Source organism: Ursus arctos, unplaced genomic scaffold (genome assembly GCF_023065955.2).
Source record: "Ursus arctos isolate Adak ecotype North America unplaced genomic scaffold, UrsArc2.0 scaffold_18, whole genome shotgun sequence".
Classification (NCBI taxonomy): Eukaryota; Metazoa; Chordata; class Mammalia; order Carnivora; family Ursidae; genus Ursus; species Ursus arctos.
In genome coordinates this window covers 29497073-29516266 of record NW_026622852.1, presented here as the reverse complement: position 1 = coordinate 29516266, position 19194 = coordinate 29497073, and the positions used below count along the sequence as shown (strand labels likewise).

At 47.4% G+C, this 19194-nt stretch overlaps 1 protein-coding gene across 1 annotated transcript in view; it reads right to left on the bottom strand.

Moving 5' to 3' along the window:
* The window catches only part of GALNT12 (polypeptide N-acetylgalactosaminyltransferase 12), a 36309-nt gene extending 22100 nt beyond the window's left edge, over positions 1 to 14209 (bottom strand). The window contains exons 1-2 of the mRNA XM_026506152.4: positions 13782 to 14209; positions 2010 to 2179 (exon numbers count right to left, since the gene is read on the bottom strand). Of these exons, the coding sequence (XP_026361937.1) occupies positions 2010 to 2179; positions 13782 to 14152 (541 nt within the window). The 5' untranslated portion in view covers positions 14153 to 14209. The remainder of the gene's footprint in view (positions 1 to 2009; positions 2180 to 13781) is intronic.
* Between the last annotated feature and the right edge of the window lie 4985 nt (positions 14210 to 19194).

The following is a 19194-nucleotide window of genomic DNA, read 5'->3' as shown; positions in this document are numbered from 1 at the left end:
CTGAAGCAGCAGATGCCCAGGAAGCCATAGCTGCTACCCTTAGACGTGGCCCAGGGGTGGTCATCTGGCTTGAAACGGGCTCTCACATCTAAGCGCACGGCTCTCCCTATTGCTATGGCCTTGACATTTCCCCCCAGTTGAGCTTAGCTGCCCTCACTTCAGCACATGGCATGTGGCATGACCAAAGCAGCCCCTACACCCCACCCCTCCATCCACGATGCCCCACAGGGCAGCACAGTGAGCCCGAGACCGAGTGACCTTTCTGTTCCCCCAGCAGCCCTCAGACAGCGCCCATCAGGCTTCTGTTTAAGCCTAAACCCCTTATAGTGGCCTCCAGGGCCCTACTGGCCTGACCCTGCCCACCCTCGCACCTGTGTCTCCCATGTCGCCTCCTCACTGGCCGATGGTCGGCTCCGAAGAACGCCTGCTCCCCCAGCTCCTTCCTGCACCTGCAGCTGCTGCGCTGCCTCTTTCACTACATCCGAGTTTTTGGCTTAAAAGCAGCTCCTCAAGGGAGGCTTCCTGCCCTCCACCTGCTAGAGGAGGGCCTGTGCCCAAACTCCACTTACTCGCCTGCTCCCATGTCTGTTTCACAGCACTTTCTACCTTGCTGTATTACATTTGCTATATTATTATGTTATGCTAGGCTATTTTACATTGTGTTGTATTATATTGTTCTGTACACGTTCATTGACCACGTCCACCCACAACTCCACACACCAGAATGTGAGTTTTATGAGAGTAGGGACTTGTGTTTCCCACAGAATCCGTGGTGCCTAGAACAGTGCCTGGCACACAGCAGAAACTCAAAAAGTGTTTACTGAATAAATAAGGGCCATCCCTGGACTGCATGTGAATTGCTGGACCCCAGGTTACTGGTCAGGCCTAGAGGGATGCCAGCCACCCTCTCAATGGACTGTCTCTCCCTGGCTTCAGTTCTCCTGTCTGGGATGCCCCCCGCCTTTTTAAAGATTTATTTATTTGAGAGAGAGAGAGTGGGACAAGGGGGAGAGGGAGAGAGAAAATCTCAAGGAGACACCCTGCTGAGCACAGAGCCTGACACCGGGCTTGATCCCAGGACCCTGAGATCATGACCTGAGCCGAAATCAAGAGTCAGACGCCCAACAGCCTGAGCCACCCAAGCACCCCTGTGCTGCCCCTTTTTAATCTCATCCCAAACTCAACACATCCAAAGCTGAACGCCCCCCTTCCTCTCCCAGACCTATCACTCCTGCCCTGGGTGGCTTTTCCAGCTCTGGGACAGCACCACCACTCACCCAGAGACCCAAGCCGGAAGCCTACAGGTCCTGCAGATGTCATGTCTCAAATGTCCCTCCTCCCTCTCCCCACCCCTCCCTTCTACTCCCACCTGGCTCCAAGCCTCCGTCTCTCACCCGGGCCACCTCTACGGCCCCTGGCCTCCCCGCAGAGCTCCCCCGCACACCATTCTCCACCCACAGGTATCTTGGGCCTAGAGGGATCCCTCAAAGGGCAAAACTGCTCTTCCGTTCAAAATCCCTCCTGTTTAAAATCTCCCTGAGGGCAGGAGAACCCTCAGGACAAAGTCCCAGTCTGACCTCCCGTCTAATGCCTGCACCCTTCCCCACGTCTCATGTCCTTCCTCTGCCTGCCCACCCTGAAGCAGCCGCTCCTCGGGCCTTCCCAAACCACTTGCAGATGATACCCAGTCCATGCGACACTGTGCCTCCGAGCCTCCCCCCTTTGTGCCTCCACTTACAACACCCTCCCTCCACTTTCGCTGCCCACAAACCACTCACCCTTCAAGACGTAAGGTCAGCCCCTATCCCCGAGTGCCCTGTCTCCTGTAGCACCATGTGCCAAAGCTGTCAGCACCCCAGCATCTCCAGCAGACTCTGAGCCCCCTGAGGGCAGGGGCCGGGCCCCGGGGGACACAGGAAGCCCGTCCTACCGCTCTGAAGTCACGCTTTTGCCTCCCAGGCCCTGCCCTGGAAAGCCAGGCCCCTCCAAGAGCCTGTGCGGGGTCTCACCTCTATCGCTGTAGTCATCTACAAGGATGACTTCTTCCAGCAGGATGTCCGGGGACGTCTCGAGGACACTGTAAACTGTCCTGAGGAGGGTTGACCAGGCTTCATTATAAAATGCTATGATGACAGATGTCGTGGGCAGATTATTGTAATCATATTTCTTCTCTTTGCACCTGCAAATACAAGACAGCTTTAGGAATCGAGAACCCGCTGCTGACTCTGTGTACCGGGCCCAGGCTGGTGCTGGGGAGGGAGGCGAGAAGGGGACACAGGTCACGGTCTTGAACCTCCTCCTGGGGAATGGAAAATCATCTGCTGGCATCATCCAGAGACCCCTGTGCTCCACTAGAAGTCCTAGCGGATTCCAAGAAAGACTCTAAAATGACACCCACTAAGCTTGAACTGTGGGACACTGTTTTTAAGCTTTAGAGCAATTTTCAGATTTGCGTGACAGACAAGCTAAGCCGACTCAGAAGGGAGGGAGACTGCTACTTCTCCCTCATCAACAGCTCTCTCACCCACCCGCTCCCTTCCGACCCCGCTGCTAACTGCCAGGCCTGTGCTCAGACACTGCCCTCTGCCTGGAGCAGCCCTTCCCCATTTCTCTACCCAGCAAAGTCTCTGTCCTCTGTCCCCTGGGCCCACAGGTGCAGGCAGCTGCTGGCTGCAGGAGGGGCCCCCAGCCACGCGGCCGTCTCAGCAGGTGTCACTCACCATGCTCTGGCCGCTGGCTGGAGTCTCACGGCCCTCCCTAGCACCACCCCAGCGGCGCTCTCTGCTTACAAAGGTGGTGTGCCGAACGCAGAAACCAGAGAACGCTAGAACAGTCTGGAAGGGCTCCAGAGAGGACCCTGACTACCCCCTTCCAGTACCCACACCCACCCCTCACTCCACTCTGTGGCCACCTTGGGGTCGGGGTGAGGGGATGTGCCTTGACTGGCAGTGGTAGGAACCAATAAGCTTCCTCTTTCTTTAACAGGGTTTCCTGTTACTTTACAGGGAAGTTTCCCTACTTGACAGAGAATTCTTTCCTCAGAGTAGCTGATGACAAACTCCCAGGGTCATCCCAGGGACTGGGCCGGGCCTGGAAACCATCAGCAAGAAATGCCCAGAGAGGGGCAGGAACAGAAGTCCAAGAGGGGCACCCACAGGACTCCAGGGCTGGAAGGGTGGGCTGGCAATGCAAGAGGGGCCTGCGGGCTGAAGACCGGCCAGGCTGCGGGGGAGGGGGGGTGCAGAAAGGGAAGGCCTTACAGACAGGCTGGGGGGCATATCAAAGAGACGCAGAACCTAGCAGAATTAGGAGTGAGGCCAGTTCTGCGGACTGACTGCCATGGGCCAGGCGATGTACCGGTGGGCCCTTACCAGTCAGTCACCAAATAGTTCCTGATCGCCTACTGTGTGCTGGATTAAAAAAAAACAAAAAACCCCTCCCTGCTCCCACAGAGCTTACATGCAAGGGGACAATGATCAAATAAGCAAACATTATCAGTAAGTTCAGTAGGCGATGGTGCTAGAAGAAAAGCAGGATGCAAAAAAAGCAGGAGCAACTGGTGAGGGGAGTGGGAAGGGGAGTAACCACATAATAGGTAATCAGGGAGGGCCTCTTAGAGGGGGTGACATCCAGGATGAGACCTGAATAATGATGGACCTGGTCCTGCAAAAAGCACAGAAAAAGCCCTTTAGGTATGCACTTTATTTCTTTGTGGTTTTTCTCCTTTTATTTCATTATAAAAATTTTCAAACACAGAAACAATAGAGAAAATATTATAAGTATATATAATATATATATAAGAACATATATAATATATAAGAATATATATATGATATATATAAGAATATATATATGATATATATATAAGAATATATATATATAATATATATATATATATATATAATATATAAGAAACTCCTGGGACCATTTGCCTGACATCAACAGTCCTCAATGCATGGTCAACCTTGCTTCATCTAAGCCCTCACCCACTGCCTCCATCCCAGACTAGTGTTAAGCAAAACCCAGCATACCACAGCATCTATAAATATTTCAATAGACCTAAGAGATAAGGACAATTTTTTATAATAAAACACAATAAAACTGAAACACCTTAAAAAACTAGTGATTCCTTAGTGCTACCATATCTCCAGTCTACAATATTTCATAAAAATTAAGAAGCCAACAGTTGGAAGACATACCATTCTTTTAAGAGTCTCTATGAAGGACACGTGTCGCCTAACTGTAGGATGTGTTGATTTTATAATGTCTCCAAATCTCAGAAATGTTTAAACATGAAAAAAAATGACTGAAAATTAATGACATGTAATACTCTCAAAAAATACTTGCTATGTTGGCATTTATTGAGACTAGGCTCAGGGAGGTGGATAACTTGGGCAGTTCACAGAATGCCCACGAGTGTGTGCCTGGCCGAGGTCCTTTGGGCCCAGAGCCCTTGTCTTAGGATTCTGGCTTGCTCCCGACCCCGCCCCCCACCTCCCAGGACATTCAGGTAAGGATCCCAACCATCTCTCCCCGCCCAGCCCTCCTTCCTACAAGTCATGGGCGATTTCTTCTGTCCTTCCTCTTAGGGTCCAGCTCCAGGCTCTCTTCCTAAACACCAGGACAGCTTCTGCCGAGAGCTCTGCGGTCACTGGGATGGCTCTCACACACAAACAGGCTTTTCCCGAAGACTCTGTGAGAGGCCGGCTCTTCTCACCCACCTTTACATTCTTGTTCCTGCTGCGTTTGCAGGCCCTGTTCTGGACACTTGAGGAAAGTCAGCTGAGGCTGGTTAAGCACGACAGCTCTGGTGTCCTGAAGCGACAGGGCACCCCCAGCAGCCTGAGTCCTTGGACACCACGGGCTTCCAGCCCAACGCACAGATGCTGTCACTTAGCGCTGCGCCCCACAGAGGGGAGTCCCAGCCCACACTCCAGGGGAGAAGGAGGCTCCATCCTTTGTGGATATGTTTTAAAACCACCGTGCAGGGTCAGAATGCTGCAGAAGTGAAAGCATGAGTCTTCCAAGATCAGGTCCTAAAGACATGGAGCTTTCCTCTTTGTTCCCGCCCACAGACCACCCATTCTGGGGGAAGCCAGCTCCATGCAGTGAAGCAAGGAGACTCAAGCATCCCATGGGGAGGTGTCTGTGGCAAGGGCCTCCGGCCAACAGCCAGCCCCAACTGTCCAGCATGGAATGAGCCCTCTTGATGAAGCCTTGAGATGATGAAAGCCCCAGGCAGCATTTTTTTGACTGTGATCTCATGAGAGATCCAGAGCCAGAACCACCCAGCTAAGCCACTCCCAAATTCTTGACCCACAGACATGATGTGAAATCACAAATGTTTATTGATGCTTTAAGTCACTAAGTTTATGGCACTGCATACGCCGAAATAAATCACAAGGAATCTTCAGCTAAGCCCAAACAGAGACGTTTTATAAACCAATAGGCCTGTACTCTAAAAAATGCCAGTGTCCTAAGAGACACAGACAGGCCTAAAGAGACACAACAACTGAATGTCAGCCTTGATTCCTGATTAGATACCGGGTCAGGAAGAAAGAGCTCCTCCCAAAATTGGCACAGTTGAAAAAATCCAGTATTGTATAAATTTCCTCAATTCGGTAACTACGTCATGATGTGACGAGAGAATGTCCCCGTTCCCAGAAAATGCATGTAGAAGTAACAAAGGATAAAGGGTGTTTATCACTGAAATTTACTCTCAGATGTGTATAATATTATAGCACAGAAGGAGAGAGAGGGAAAAATGACGTAAATGGGGCAAAAGAATGAAGGGATCTGGGTAAAGGACCAACAGGAGTTTCTTACGCTATTCTTAAATTTTCTCTGATTTTGAATTTTTTCAAAGTCAAAAATGTAATACAATAAGAAGGAAAAAAATGTTAATGTTGCCAAGGGTCTATCCAAATACCAAGCCAATTCTGGTTCTAAAAATATGTATCTCAGCCTTAGTGGCCCTGACGAAGGCCCTCTCCTAGTTCACTCTTTCCCACTTCCACCAAAATCGCTGCCCTCCTCCAAATAGATGTTACAACAAATGGAAAACATATACATGTATAAACATATTAATAAGTGTATCTGCATTTTAAAAGTCCCTGACTAATAGCCAGGGTGCATGGAAAAGCTGAGCCAGAGCCCAGTAGAAGCTTTGGAAAGAATTAATTACTTATATTCCATGAAAAAAATGTGTTTCTGTGCAACCTAAAAATAAAGATTTTTTTCATTAAAAAAAAAAGCTAAAATTTAGTTTCAAATGTACACAGATCCAAGGAGAAATGAACAGAAATACGGACAGTAAACTGAGGTTTTCAAAATGAAGTTTATTCAATTTAAACAACTGTCCTTTCGTGTGAAATCACATCCTTACTGTTCAGTATTAAAATGTATTTCTTCTAGAATGAGGGTAGGTAGGAGGGTAGAAAAAGCTCTGCTTGACCAAGTAACGCCAGGACCAGATGGCTGTCCTTCCTCGGTGTTTTTGTTTATGTGTTTTTGCTGCTCTGCAAAACCCCAAAGCCCAAGGCCACTGTTCTAGAATGTCTAGGTACACTCTCTCTTTGTGTCCCTTTAAATCACAAGAGTGCTGGGTACCAGTCGGCAAAACATACACAGAGCTTCAAAATGCGCCTCTTCTCTTTTATCTCATATCAATATATGGAAGAACTTCTCAGCTCAGGGAATCATCAGATACCCTGACGGAAGCCTGCGGTAACAATTTTTCTTTGTAATGCTATTTATAACAGCAAAAAGCTATAAACAATTCCAAGGGTCCAACAAGAAAATGTGGAACACGGGGCCGCTGGGTGAAGAAAGGCTACGCGACCGTCCCAAACCACGTTTTCAGAGACTCTTTAACAGTAAAGGAGAATAACCTCACTGCAACGGTAAATCAAAAAGCAGGGTACAAATCTATAAAGGGCAGCATGCGGGCCCGCACACGCTCCCACACAAACAATACACAGTAGAAAGAAATATGCCAAAAATGTTAACAATGGAGATCTCTGAGCAGCGGGATTATCGCGGACTCTTACTTCTTTGCAGTTTTCTGCATTCTAATACTGTTCTCCACTGAACACGCGTCATTTTTATAATCACAAAGAAAGATTAGTTTTAAAAGGCTGGATCCTATTTCTTTAGCTTCCCATGCCAAATGTCCTCCTCATTGGGCAATAATATCACACTCCGACCGCTCCTTCTCTCTTGGCCTGAGAGAGTTTCTCCTTCTTTCTTTAAACATAGCTTAAAGGCATTCTCCCTCATGAAGTTCAATATATCCTTCTGAATGTCTAAGTTTGTTTCCAAGAAAAATACTTTCCCCTTTTCCTTTTTTTTTTTTAAAAGCAAGTTCCCAAGAGTTTAGATTGCAACACAAACGCTGCTGGAAAAAAAATATGCAATTCACTCTCATTGCATGATCCAAACAAGTTGAAAGACTTTTACAAATGTAGAAGTCTAACCTAGAATTGTGAATTAACTGTCTTTGGTTCAATTACCCAACTTTTCAGTTTAAATCAATTAACCAGAAAAAATTATTAACAACTCCTATGTGCCAATCCTATCCTAAGCACTATGATGGAATATAAAAGAATTATATGGTACTGCTCATTCTCCCTCTCCTGACTGATAAAAAGTGGTACATCCTCTAATTAGACAAGAACAGCTATGCACACGTCAGTCAGGGTTCCACTTTTGCCTGGGGGACAAAAGGAAGCTCAGAGCCAAATTCACTGCTAAATCAGAGTGAGCCGTCCTCTCCTTAACTTTCTGGTATAATCCATGTGCTTTGTAAGGGCAGTGGCTGAATTCTGGTTTTTGCGGTACTTTCAGTGTGCTTTGTACTGCACCTGGTAATAATAACATGTATTGAGTGCTGACCACATCGTGGGCAGTGTGCTAAGCATTTCACATGCATTACTCCACCTTCCCTCCATAACAACCCTATTGGGTAGGGACCATGATCTCCACTAGCACAATACAGGTCTATGTATTATAAAGTTGTGAATGAATGGGTGCAGCAAATGCCTCCTCATCTTCTTTTATGTTAATATTCATATTATCACATAAATGTCCTTTTAAAAAAGGAAAACCCATACCCTTTGCTGAACAGGCCAAGAGGTCATAGTGTACCTTGGTGTGTTTTGCCCACCCAAAATCCTTTTTCTTCACATTACTGCATTTTCATTTCTCTTTCAGGAACCATGTCTCCCGGACTCTCGGTGTGCATGGTCTGTGCAAGGCTATAAACACACACACACACACACACACACACACACATACACACACCCCTCTGGGAAGGTCACATGCTCCCCAGGTCTGACCAATCAATGCACATTTTCCTGATGACATCAGGTGAGTCCCAGAATCCAGGGCCCAGAATAATCTGAACCCAGTTCTCATCTCAGACTTTTCTGTGATAGAAGTCGGTATATTTTCTTTTATATTCAAGCCAGTTTGCATTGGATTTTCAGTCACTTTCAACCAAAAGCACTATGACTAATAGAGAAATAGGTCTCTTTTTTTTTAAGTGAATGTAGGATTTCCACTACTGGCAATATGGAAGACTACAATGCCTGGTGAAACCCTGTTGGAAAAAATTCTTGATAAAATACTTTTTAAAAAATCTTTTAAATGCGTGGCTCAGCTTACAGGAAAAGGAAAAAAAAAAAGTCCTCAGAGTCCAGGGACAACAAGAAAATACAAATCTAGATATTAGAGTTATGAGACACAAAGCACCAGATAAGTATGCTTAAGATGCTTAAATAGGGGCGCCTGGGTGGCACAGCGGTTAAGCGTCTGCCTTCGGCTCAGGGCGTGATCCCGGCGTTATGGGATCGAGCCCCACATCAGGCTCCTCCGCTATGAGCCTGCTTCTTCCTCTCCCACTCCCCCTGCTTGTGTTCCCTCTCTCGCTGGCTGTCTCTATCTCTGTCAAATAAATAAATAAAATCTTAAAAAAAAAAGATGCTTAAATAAATAAAAGATGCCCTCAAACGAATGACAAAGAAACAAGAATGACAGGCAAATCTCACTAAGGATTGACATCTCAAGGTCATGGTGCAAGTCAGGGGACAATGGAATATTCTCTTCAAATGCCAAACTACCAATCCAGAATTACATACCCAAATAAAATTATCTTTCAAGAACAAGAGCAAAATAAGAACATTTTCAGATAAGTAAAACTGAATTTACAACATGGCTTTCTCTACAGTAATGAATACATGACATGCTTCAAGAAGGAAAAGAACCCCAGAAAGTTCTCTGAGATCCAAAGACCACCTAGCATTCAGGAATGAATGAAGGGCAGAGAAAAATGATAACCTTGTGGGTAAACATAAACAAAAAAAATACTGCATTTTTTAAATGTTTTAATGTGTTGGTTTAAAAGGCAAGGCAGAATTAAAATCCTGGAGTAAAAAAGGATGTAAACCAGGAAGGAAGGTGACCAATGTTAAAACACCTGAAGGCCTATAGCCAGCGATTAACTTTAGATCCTACTAAAGTAACTTTAGTACTTTCAAACTGACCACTAAAGATAAGAATAAACCATGGAACTACCAAATTAATAGAGAAGAAAAAGTGGAATAAGAAGGGGAGAGAAAAACTTCTATCGACTCAAAAAGCAGCATTTAAAAAAAAAGGGAAAAAAGCATAGAAAAAGCAAAACAATTAGAAAGTATAGAATAAGATGGCCAAAGTAATCAAACCCAAAGTGTCTTGTAAGCACGAGAAATATATATATGTATATGGACATACTAGTTAAAAGTCAAAGATTGTCAGTCTGGATGTTTTCTTTAATGACCACAGAAAATCTAGCAACATGCTATTTAGAGACACGCCGACAACATAAGGACACAGAATGAATGAGAGTAAAAGGATGGAAAAAGGTATCATGAAAATACTAACTAAATCATGTTCTGCAGACTGAAAACACTGATTCAAAGAGAGGATGCCACTCTGACAACCACAGATGGGTCTGGTAAAAATTAATAAAATAACCTGCGGTTTACAATCTTGCTGCGGAAGCAAAGAAACATCAGTCTAATCTCCGCACCACGTGTGATGTTGGTCCAAGGACACTGTTGTTATGAGAACGATCAAGCAGGCTACCTGTCTGCAAGAAGAGGAATCCTAACCGATTCCCTCCCTCCTGCCAACCCCAGCAAAACACACTTTCTTTTGCGGGATTACCTATTTAGAGCTATTTTGAAACTCTTCACCATCCCAGCACCCAACTCAGATACACATCTGCTAACGAGGCTGACACCAGAGGAAGCATTCAAGGAACACCTATGTATTGCTGGCACGCTTCCCTAAACCACTGTTCAAACTTCCTCTGCTACGGCAGAGAACATCTGATGTTTACGTACGGCACCCTCATCCACGTACCTGTGGAAATGTACAGCCCCAAGGGCACTGTCCCTCCACAGTGTCTTTCTCACCTGCTAAACAGGTCAGAATGCAAACAAGAACGACATTATAGTGATTATCCCAAGGCTCCTCTGATCTATAAAAACTGAAACTCTTTGCAAATATTGGTACAACATTAGCAATCATTTACTCGTGACACACCTTACAATTAGCTGTGATGTCATTGCTAATTTCAACAGAAGGCGATCTGTTTTGAATCCCTACTTTGTCTAATTCTGGTATTCTCCCACTTGCTCAAAAGCACCCACCTTAATCTTCTGAGTAATTTAAACCCCACAGACCCTAAGACAGTAGCTTTCAACCCTCGTTGCACATCAGCCTCAGCCTAGGTCCTACCTACAGAAATTCTATTTAATTATTCTGGGGAAGGTCCTTGGCATCAGTATTTCTCAAAGTTCCCCAAGGCCAGAAATCCAGCTTTCTGGCTCCCCACTTTGGCCTGCTGCCCTCTCAAAGTGAAAGTTCCATCTCCTTGCCTGGTTCAAAGGAGACAGTGTTTGTGAGTTTTGCAACAGAAATAAACAGAAATAGCAGAAACAGAAATAAAGCCGTGCTCTAATCCACTGGCATGTGAATTATCAGACTACACCAAGTTTCAAGGAATTAAAGCCAACGCTGAAGCATCTCTACGGGTCTGGCCTGTCCAAGAGAGCGGACACAGTCTCAAGGTTTGCCGACGCCAAGAAGAACCAAGCCAGAGTCCCTTGGTAGTTCCTATCTCCTTGCCTATGGTAACAGGCTGTAGTTTAAAGACCAGTTAAGGGGCGCCTGGGTGGCTCAGTCATTAAGTGTCTGCCTTCGGCTCAGGACCTGATCCCAACAGTCTGGGATCGAACCCCACATCAGGCTCCTCTGCTGGGAGCCTGTGTCTTCCTCTCCCACTCCCCCCGCTTGTGTTCCCTCTCTCGCTGGCTGTGTCTCTCTCTGTCAAATAAATAAATAAAATCTTTTTAAAAAATAAATAAATAAAGACCAGTTAAAAATGTGTGTGAACCTATGTACATACTCATGTTTGAATATGTTCTCGTTCACATACCCAATAGGTATATTTTTCAAAATCTATTTCTATACCTGGAAAAGTCTAGAAGGATACACAGCAAAATATTAACAGTGGTTCTCCTGGGGCAGTAGATTTATAGATGATTATTTATTTATTTATTTAATTTTGCTTCTCTGTATATGCTAAAATTTCTAGAGTGAACATGTATTGCTTTTATAATTAAAATAAACAGATAAATAATTGCCTGTATCCCAAAAGGGAGGAGAGAATAAAAGATCTGGCTTTTAGATCAGCTCTGCCCCAGATCTGCATGTTACTTTGGGGGCATGGCTCTTCCTCTCTGGTTAGACTGGATCTCCCTCAGGGCCTTTCTCTTTGTGACATTCAAGGATCTCTGCTTGTCAGTTAAAGTCCCAAGGGACTCCCCCACATGCACCGCCACTCCAATTATACATTTATATTCTGCCATTCTGGTTTCTCAGGCTAAAACCACAGACCTCGATCAGGCACTCACCTTTCTATGAACTACAGTAAAAGCTGAGTCTTCATTAAAGGCCCTGACCTTACTGGCCAAACTGAAGTTAGGCCTCACCGCCTGGCCTGGCTGAGAGCAACACAGATAAGCTCACCTTTCCTTCCAGCTAGGCAACACGGATCCAGCAGGCCTTGCTGCAGGAGTTAAAGGCAGGAGGCATTCATACTTCTTACCACGCTGGGTTTGGATTAACTTCCCAGAGTCAACGCAACAGCAGGATCTATAAGCAGATCCTGATAGGACACAGGGCAGCTGTGTCACCATGGAGACGGGATACCATAAGCCCCACAGGTTATCCACAGTGTTTGAAAGAGATTTCTCAACCTGGGATAATGAAGGAAAGCTGGAACCCGGAAAAGAAAAACTTTACAACCAATCCCTGGATGACTCTTAAAAGCGACCTCCTGAGTATCTCGTTGGCAACAGGGAAGGGGGTGAAACTAGTAAGAATTGAGTGCATGGTGTGTTCAATGTTTTATTAATTCCTAGGCTGTGTTATTTCTACTCATTCCTTATTTTGCAGATGGGGAAAGTGGGGGGAATGCTACCAACACTAACACAGCTCTACTCAAAAAGATTAACAGTGAAAATGCCTCAGGCAAAAGCATGAGGCTAGACATGAACAGACAGAGGAAAATAGGGAGGCCTGTGAAGCCCAAGTTCTTCCCAGCTTTGTCAAAGGGGGCTGGGGAACAACTCCTTGAGCAGGTAGTCATGCTTTCTCTAGCCAAGGATTCACGGATGCCCAAATCCCGAAATCAGCACAATGCCAAGGGGGCCAGGAGGGTCCCATCCCCCACAGCCAGTTCCACCACTTTCCAGCTGTGGGGCCTTAGGTGAGTCACTTGTCCTCCCCGAGATCTTTGCCACACCTCTAAAGCAGGCATGCCAGGGAACAGGGAGGAGCGACAGGTGCCCAGTGCACACAGGAGGCCGCTGCACTGGCTACTCCCTGTCAGAATCCTCTTTTCCTCAAAGTCTTTAAGAACCGGGCTCAAGTGGGGATCTGGAAGATCCCCACCAACGGAGGGACGGAGAGAGAAGGCCAGGAGGTCTGTCCTTTTACCAGCTTGCTCCCTTCTTACTTAGGCAGTGAGCACAACCCACCCAGCCAGCAGCTCCCACAGGAATTAGGCCTCTGACCACACCGGCTCGGAGCCTGCACCACCCACAGCAGTGAGCTGAGCTGGACCTCGGCCAGAATGAGCCTTTCCCACCACCTCCTTCCTGCCTTCTTCTGCCTAATGCTCAGGAATCCAGGGGGAAGCCTCATACTTGGCCTCCCAGCGACCTTTTACCTCTCCTGCTGGAGGGCCCTCCCATCCTGGTTCATTCAAGGGCCTGGCACGCACAGATAAGTGAAAGTGGAGCCTATCTCGAACCTAAGAGCCCTTAGTTTCACCAAGGTAGGGCCACAGTGGCAGAGCTGGACTGGGGGTGCTGTGAAACCAGGAAGAGCACCCAAAGGAGGTCTCATCTTACACTTGTCTGCTTAGCCCGGACCCTCCCGTCACTTTTTCAGAGCCAAATGACAGACCTAATGGGGGAAGGAGGCAAGAGACCACCCAGTAAAAGAGTCGTCAATTTCTGAGATTTTTTTCTATTTTCATTTTTTAAAACTTTCTTGCGTCCCCCCATCCCATATGACTCCTTCCATTACCCACTTCTGAGAAAGACTCAGTAAGACGCGCGATCCCCAGGTATTTCGAGACCCCGGTTCCACCCCGCCACTTGACAGATGCAGAAACTGAGGCCCGGGGACCCCGCGGGCAGTGCTGCCCACGCCACCTGCGGACTCACAGCGGGTTCCAGCGCTCGGGCAGGCGACGGTGCAGCGAGATGCGGTCGCTAAGGTAGATGTTGATCTGGTGCAGCCGCACGCTCTCCTCCTGCAGCCGCAGCTCCTCGCCCTGCAGCTGCAGCCGCACCGCCTCGCCCTGGGCGCCCAGAGCGTCGTCGGATACCGGCGGCCGCGGCAGGACCGGGTCTCGCCGTCCCTGGCGCGGGGCGCGCAGGGGTCCCGGCTCGGCCGCCCTGGCCCTGGCCCCGCGCCGCTCCCGCAGCACGGAGCTCAGCCCGGCCAGCACCAGCAGCGCCAGCAGCGTCAGCAGCGCCTCCCGGCCGCGCCGCAGCCCCCGAGGGCAGCGCCTCCAGGCCGCGCGCCCCCACATGCGCCCGCCAGCTGGGCCAGCGCTCGGCTGCCCGGAGGCGGCGGCGCAGACCCGGACCCGGATCCCGGAACCGCAGCGCCGCGCCGCCCCGCCCCCGGCCCGCCCCACCTGCGCACCGCCCCCTTCCCGCCCACCCCGCCCGCAGGAGCGCGGCCCCCACGCCGCGGACGGTGGCCGGTCTTCACTGGGTCGCCCGGCGGGCTGGCTGGTACTCACACCTCCCTCGTTGGGCTGTGTGCATTAGGAACAGGGTGACAACCCTCAGCTCAGCGCCTGACACATAGTAAGCGCTCAGCAAATACCGGCTAAGTGCGCCCTGCGGGCTGCTGTGAATTCTACTTCCTTATCTCATCTGACCCTTAAGCAGTCCAGTAAAAGGAGTAGTAGGATTATCAGCCCCATTTTACAGATGAGGGGACTGAGGCACAGTGAGGCTAATACACACCGGGCTGTGTCACTGAGGCCTGCAGGCCGAGGGAAGATGTAATCCTGTTTTAAATCCCTGGAATAACATACCTTCCCCTGGCTCCCTGTCAGTCAATCTCTCTGTTTCTTCTTCCTCACTTTACAAAGGCCTCCAAGAAACGGATCAAAGAAATGAACCCCCTCAGAGAAACACATGCACAGGCACCGGTAATAATGATCGCACACGTCCCAGGCCATCCATTCACCTGACCTTAGCCAGAGGTTTCCTTTGAGGGGACTGAACAAATGAAGGAGCCATGAGGGTGCTGGAAATAATTTAGCAGAGTCAAGACTAGAGCAAGGCATGAGGCTGTCTCCAAGGCAGAAGGTATAGGATGGGCAAAACAAAACAAAATCAGTATTCAAAAATAAACAATACTTTTAAAAATCAAAATGAAAGCAAAAAAATCCCTGAACAAACCACCAAAATTTTAAATAAAGGCAGAATCTGACCTGTGCTTGCACAGCTCACCTCACTGGCCTCATTCACCCTAATCCCAGCCCTGATTCCATGTCTTGATTTCAGTGGGGATTACATGGACATATAAGTACAAAATCATCAAGTTCTTCTTTTCAAATTATGCACTTGACTTATGAAAGTTATATCTCAATTCAAAACACAAAAAAAATAAATAAAAAGAACTAAGAGAAAAATAAAAGCAAAACGAGAAGCCCTGGCCTCCAGCACCAACGCTCAAGTCTTCAACTTACAGGAAGAGGCCCTCAGAATGTGACTCCAAACTCTGCAAGGACTACCCCCATGCCACTGGGGCCGAGGGGAGTGGGGTCTCACCCCACCTTTGCACATGCTGTTCTCCCTACTTGAAATGCCCTGCTCCACCTGGCAAACCCCTCTCTATCCTTCAAGGCCCTGCCAAAAGCCACCTCTTCTGTGAAGCCTTGGGCAACCCCACAGCCTTTTAGGCAAATGCGTTTCAAGATTGCATCATCCTTTTGTGTATTAGTCAGGGTTCCACCAGAGAAACAGAACCAAGAGGAGATATAGTAAGAGATCCATGGCGGGGAGTTGACCTACACAATTGCAGGGACTGGTTAAGCGAGTCCGAAATCTTTAGGGCAGGCCATCAGGAAGGGAAGGCTGAAACTCTCTGGTGTGAGCTGAAGCTGCTGTCCACAGGCAGAATTTCTTCTTTTTTAAGGCAACCTCAGTTCTGCTCTTAAAGACTTTCAACTGATTGAATCAGCCCACCTAGATAATCTCCATTTGTTAAAGTCAACTGGTTATAGACGCCACTTATATCTACAAAATATCTTCATGGCAACATCTGAGTTAGTGTTTAATTGCATACACTGGGGATTACGACCTAGCTAAGCTGACACGTCAAACTGACCATCTCTCTTAGTTTCCTAGGGCTGCCATAACAAAGTGCTCTAATCTGGGTGGCTGACAACAACAGAAATGTATTCCCTCTCAGGTCTGGAGGCTAGAAATCCAAAGTCAATTAGTCCTGTCAGCAAGGCCGTGCTTTCTCAGAAGGCTTTAGGAGAGAATCCATTCCATACTTTTCTCTTAGTTTCTGGTGTTGCTTGAAATCCTTGCCATTGCTTGGCTTATGCACGCGTCACTCCCATCTCTGCCCACTGTCATTCTTCTGATGTGCGTCTGTCTCTGTGTCTCTTCACCGCTTCTTCTAAGGACACCAGCAAACTGGATTTGGGCCCACTCTAATGATCTCATCTTGACTTGATTATGTCTGTGAAGACCCTATTTCTAAAGAAGGTCACATTCATAGGTACCAAGGATTAGGACTTCAACGTATCTTGTTGTGGGGGCTCGATTCAATCCATAAAGCATCATACTTTGTGACAAAGCTTGGATCGTGTTTAATTTAACCCTAGCCTTGTAACAACAGCAACAAAAATGTAAGGGACTTAGAGTATGAGCTGTGGTCCCCTCATGATCACAGAGCTTAGTGTAGGGTCAGACACACGGAAAGTGCTCAGTTCATGGCTGGCTTTGTGTCTCAACACTGCCTTCTGTCGGCATCTGTTGGAACTCACTGGGGAGGTATCTGATGGAAGGCACAACCTGGTTAAGAGCAGGGAGGAGCTACCCCCAAAATGTAACCAACATGTATTCTTGAGGTCTCGTTGCTAGAAGGGCCTCAGTGGTAACCCAATACGGGAGTTTTCAAACATCTGCTCCCAGAAACCCCAGGGAGCCACCCAGGAAAGTAAAAAGAGGCTGGCTGGGTGGGGCTCCAGTTCCCTTCCCTAAAACCAGAGCCTTAACACTTTTATCTGCCTAATACTTTGAGCTTCCTTCTTAGATTATAGCACCCTCCTCCCTAATGACCAGAGGAACTGGTAACAACACCAAAGAAAGCGTGTTGTCCAAGCTCACGGCAGGTCGGTGGCAGAACAGGAAGTAAAATGGAGTAAAAAGGTGTGGCAGACACCAGTGGATGTCTGCCAACATCCAACCCCCTCTCCTTCCTTAAGAGTAGAACTCTGAGTTTTTGTTTGTTTGTTCCTCTGGGCCCGTGGTCTTCCAAAATAAAGCCTCGAATCCCCAGCCTCCTTTGCAGCTAGGCATGGCCATGTGACTGAGTTGCAGCCAACGGGCTGTAAGTGGGGTTATCAGACGGCGCTTCTGATTAATGTCCTTAAAGGAAACATCTTTACCCTTCCTTCTTCCTGCCGGCTGGACTGTGGATATGAAGACTAGAGCTCACGTAACCACCTCGGGTCATGAGGTAAAAGGTGTGCACTGAGGCTGGTGACACAACAGGGCAGCAGGAACCCGGGTCCCAGACATTGTGGACATTGAACCACTCCTGATGGGCTCTTTCTAGGCTTTGCTTTTGTGAGGGAGAAATAAGCTTCTGTCTTGTTTGTGCCACTGCTCCTTTGGGTTTTCTGTCCTATGCAGCCAAATCTAATCCTAAATGATATGCAGGATATATTGCACAAGAACTCCCCCCAAATCTGGATCTGATAGTGTGGTGGTTTTTAAATAAGGCTGCAAATTACTGGATACTCCCTCGCCTTGAATCGGGGCAGACCTGTAACTGCTGTAACCATTAGATGACAGTAGAAGTGAGACTCTGTGCCTTCACTGGCTAGAAATAAAAAGCCACGAAGCTTCCATCTTGTTTACAGGATCCCTGTTCTTGGAGCCTTGAGCTACCAGGGAAGAAATCCGACTATCTTGGTATTGTCATGCTGGAGAAGGCCCAGATAGGATATCTTTTCCATAGGGCCAGCTGTGCCCAAACCTCTGCGGGCCCACCAGCCCGGGCATCAGACAGGTGAGTGAAGAAGCCATCTTGGAAGGAGCTCCATCCTAGCCATTCAAGTCACCCTGGCCATTCAGGTCACCTCATCGTCAGGGAATGGAGAAAAGAGGTGCCCTTTTCAAATTCTTGACCCACAGAATCCATGTATGATAAGGTGGTTGGCGTTTTATACCATGAAGTTTTGGGGTGGTCCGTTACTCAGCAATAGATAACTAGAAAAAATGGATGAATTTAGCCGAGAGTTTTTTAATTCAGAAAATACTTATTGAGCATCTACTACGTACCAGGCACCATGCTAGGGTCTAGGCCCGCTATAATGAGCAAGTGCCAAAGAGAAACAAAAGCAGACACCAGTTAAAGTGGTAAGGACAGATCTTAATCAGTAATGTACTACTGCAACAGGGAAGAGGGTCCAGCATGAACGGATTCCACTTTGATTTGTGCAGAATGACTGGGCATTTTAAATAGAGTCAGGGAAGTGAAGAATTACAAAGGGGTGATCAGCATAAATGAGGATAATGCCAGCTGTGTCTGTGGCTGGCCAGTATCAGAGCTAGGATTCTAACCTCACAGAGGCTTGGGAGGCAGAGGCCCTATCCTTCCCGATGATTACACTGTAAAGGAATGGCTTTTAGTCCTTGGGAAAGACACTCTTGATTGGTAGGAGATACACATATATCTCAAAGGGACAGAGAAAGGATTTATAATTGTAAGCCCTTCTTAGTAAACTCTCTAAGAAAGGGTGGTTAGGGGCCTACGGTTAGGTGTTAGCTGTGATAAACAGTAAATTCTTTGGATAGCCATGAGCTTCCTCCAGCAGATACTTAAGGGGGCCTGGGGACATCCTCCCAGTGCAGCCTTGAGCTGTTAGAAACTGTTTAAGTCTTTAATGTGAAGGGAAGTAGGTGTATAAAATCATCTGTGTTCAGACTCTGTCCTCGTTATAGGCCAAAGTTGAGGCCTAGTTGGGAAGGAGGCTCAGAAGATCCTGGCTAGGGTTTGATCAAGGGGAGAGTCTTTGTCACAAGAGATATTTTTGACATCATGGTGCTTGTAGGGCAATGGAATAGACAGATATTAAAAAGGTAACTTACTAGAGTTGTGGTTAATGTGTTAAAGGAGAACTACGGGGTGCTAAAAGGGCTTATAACAGAATAATTGAGGGGTTTAGGAAGGCTTCTCTGAGGAAGTAATGTTTACGTGGATACCTGAATGTTAAAGTGATATCAGAGATTTGAAATCATATTTTAGGTTAATGTGGCACTCCCTCTGCTGGTTCCCAGCTCAGGGCAGTGAATAGTTTTGTATCTTCCATAG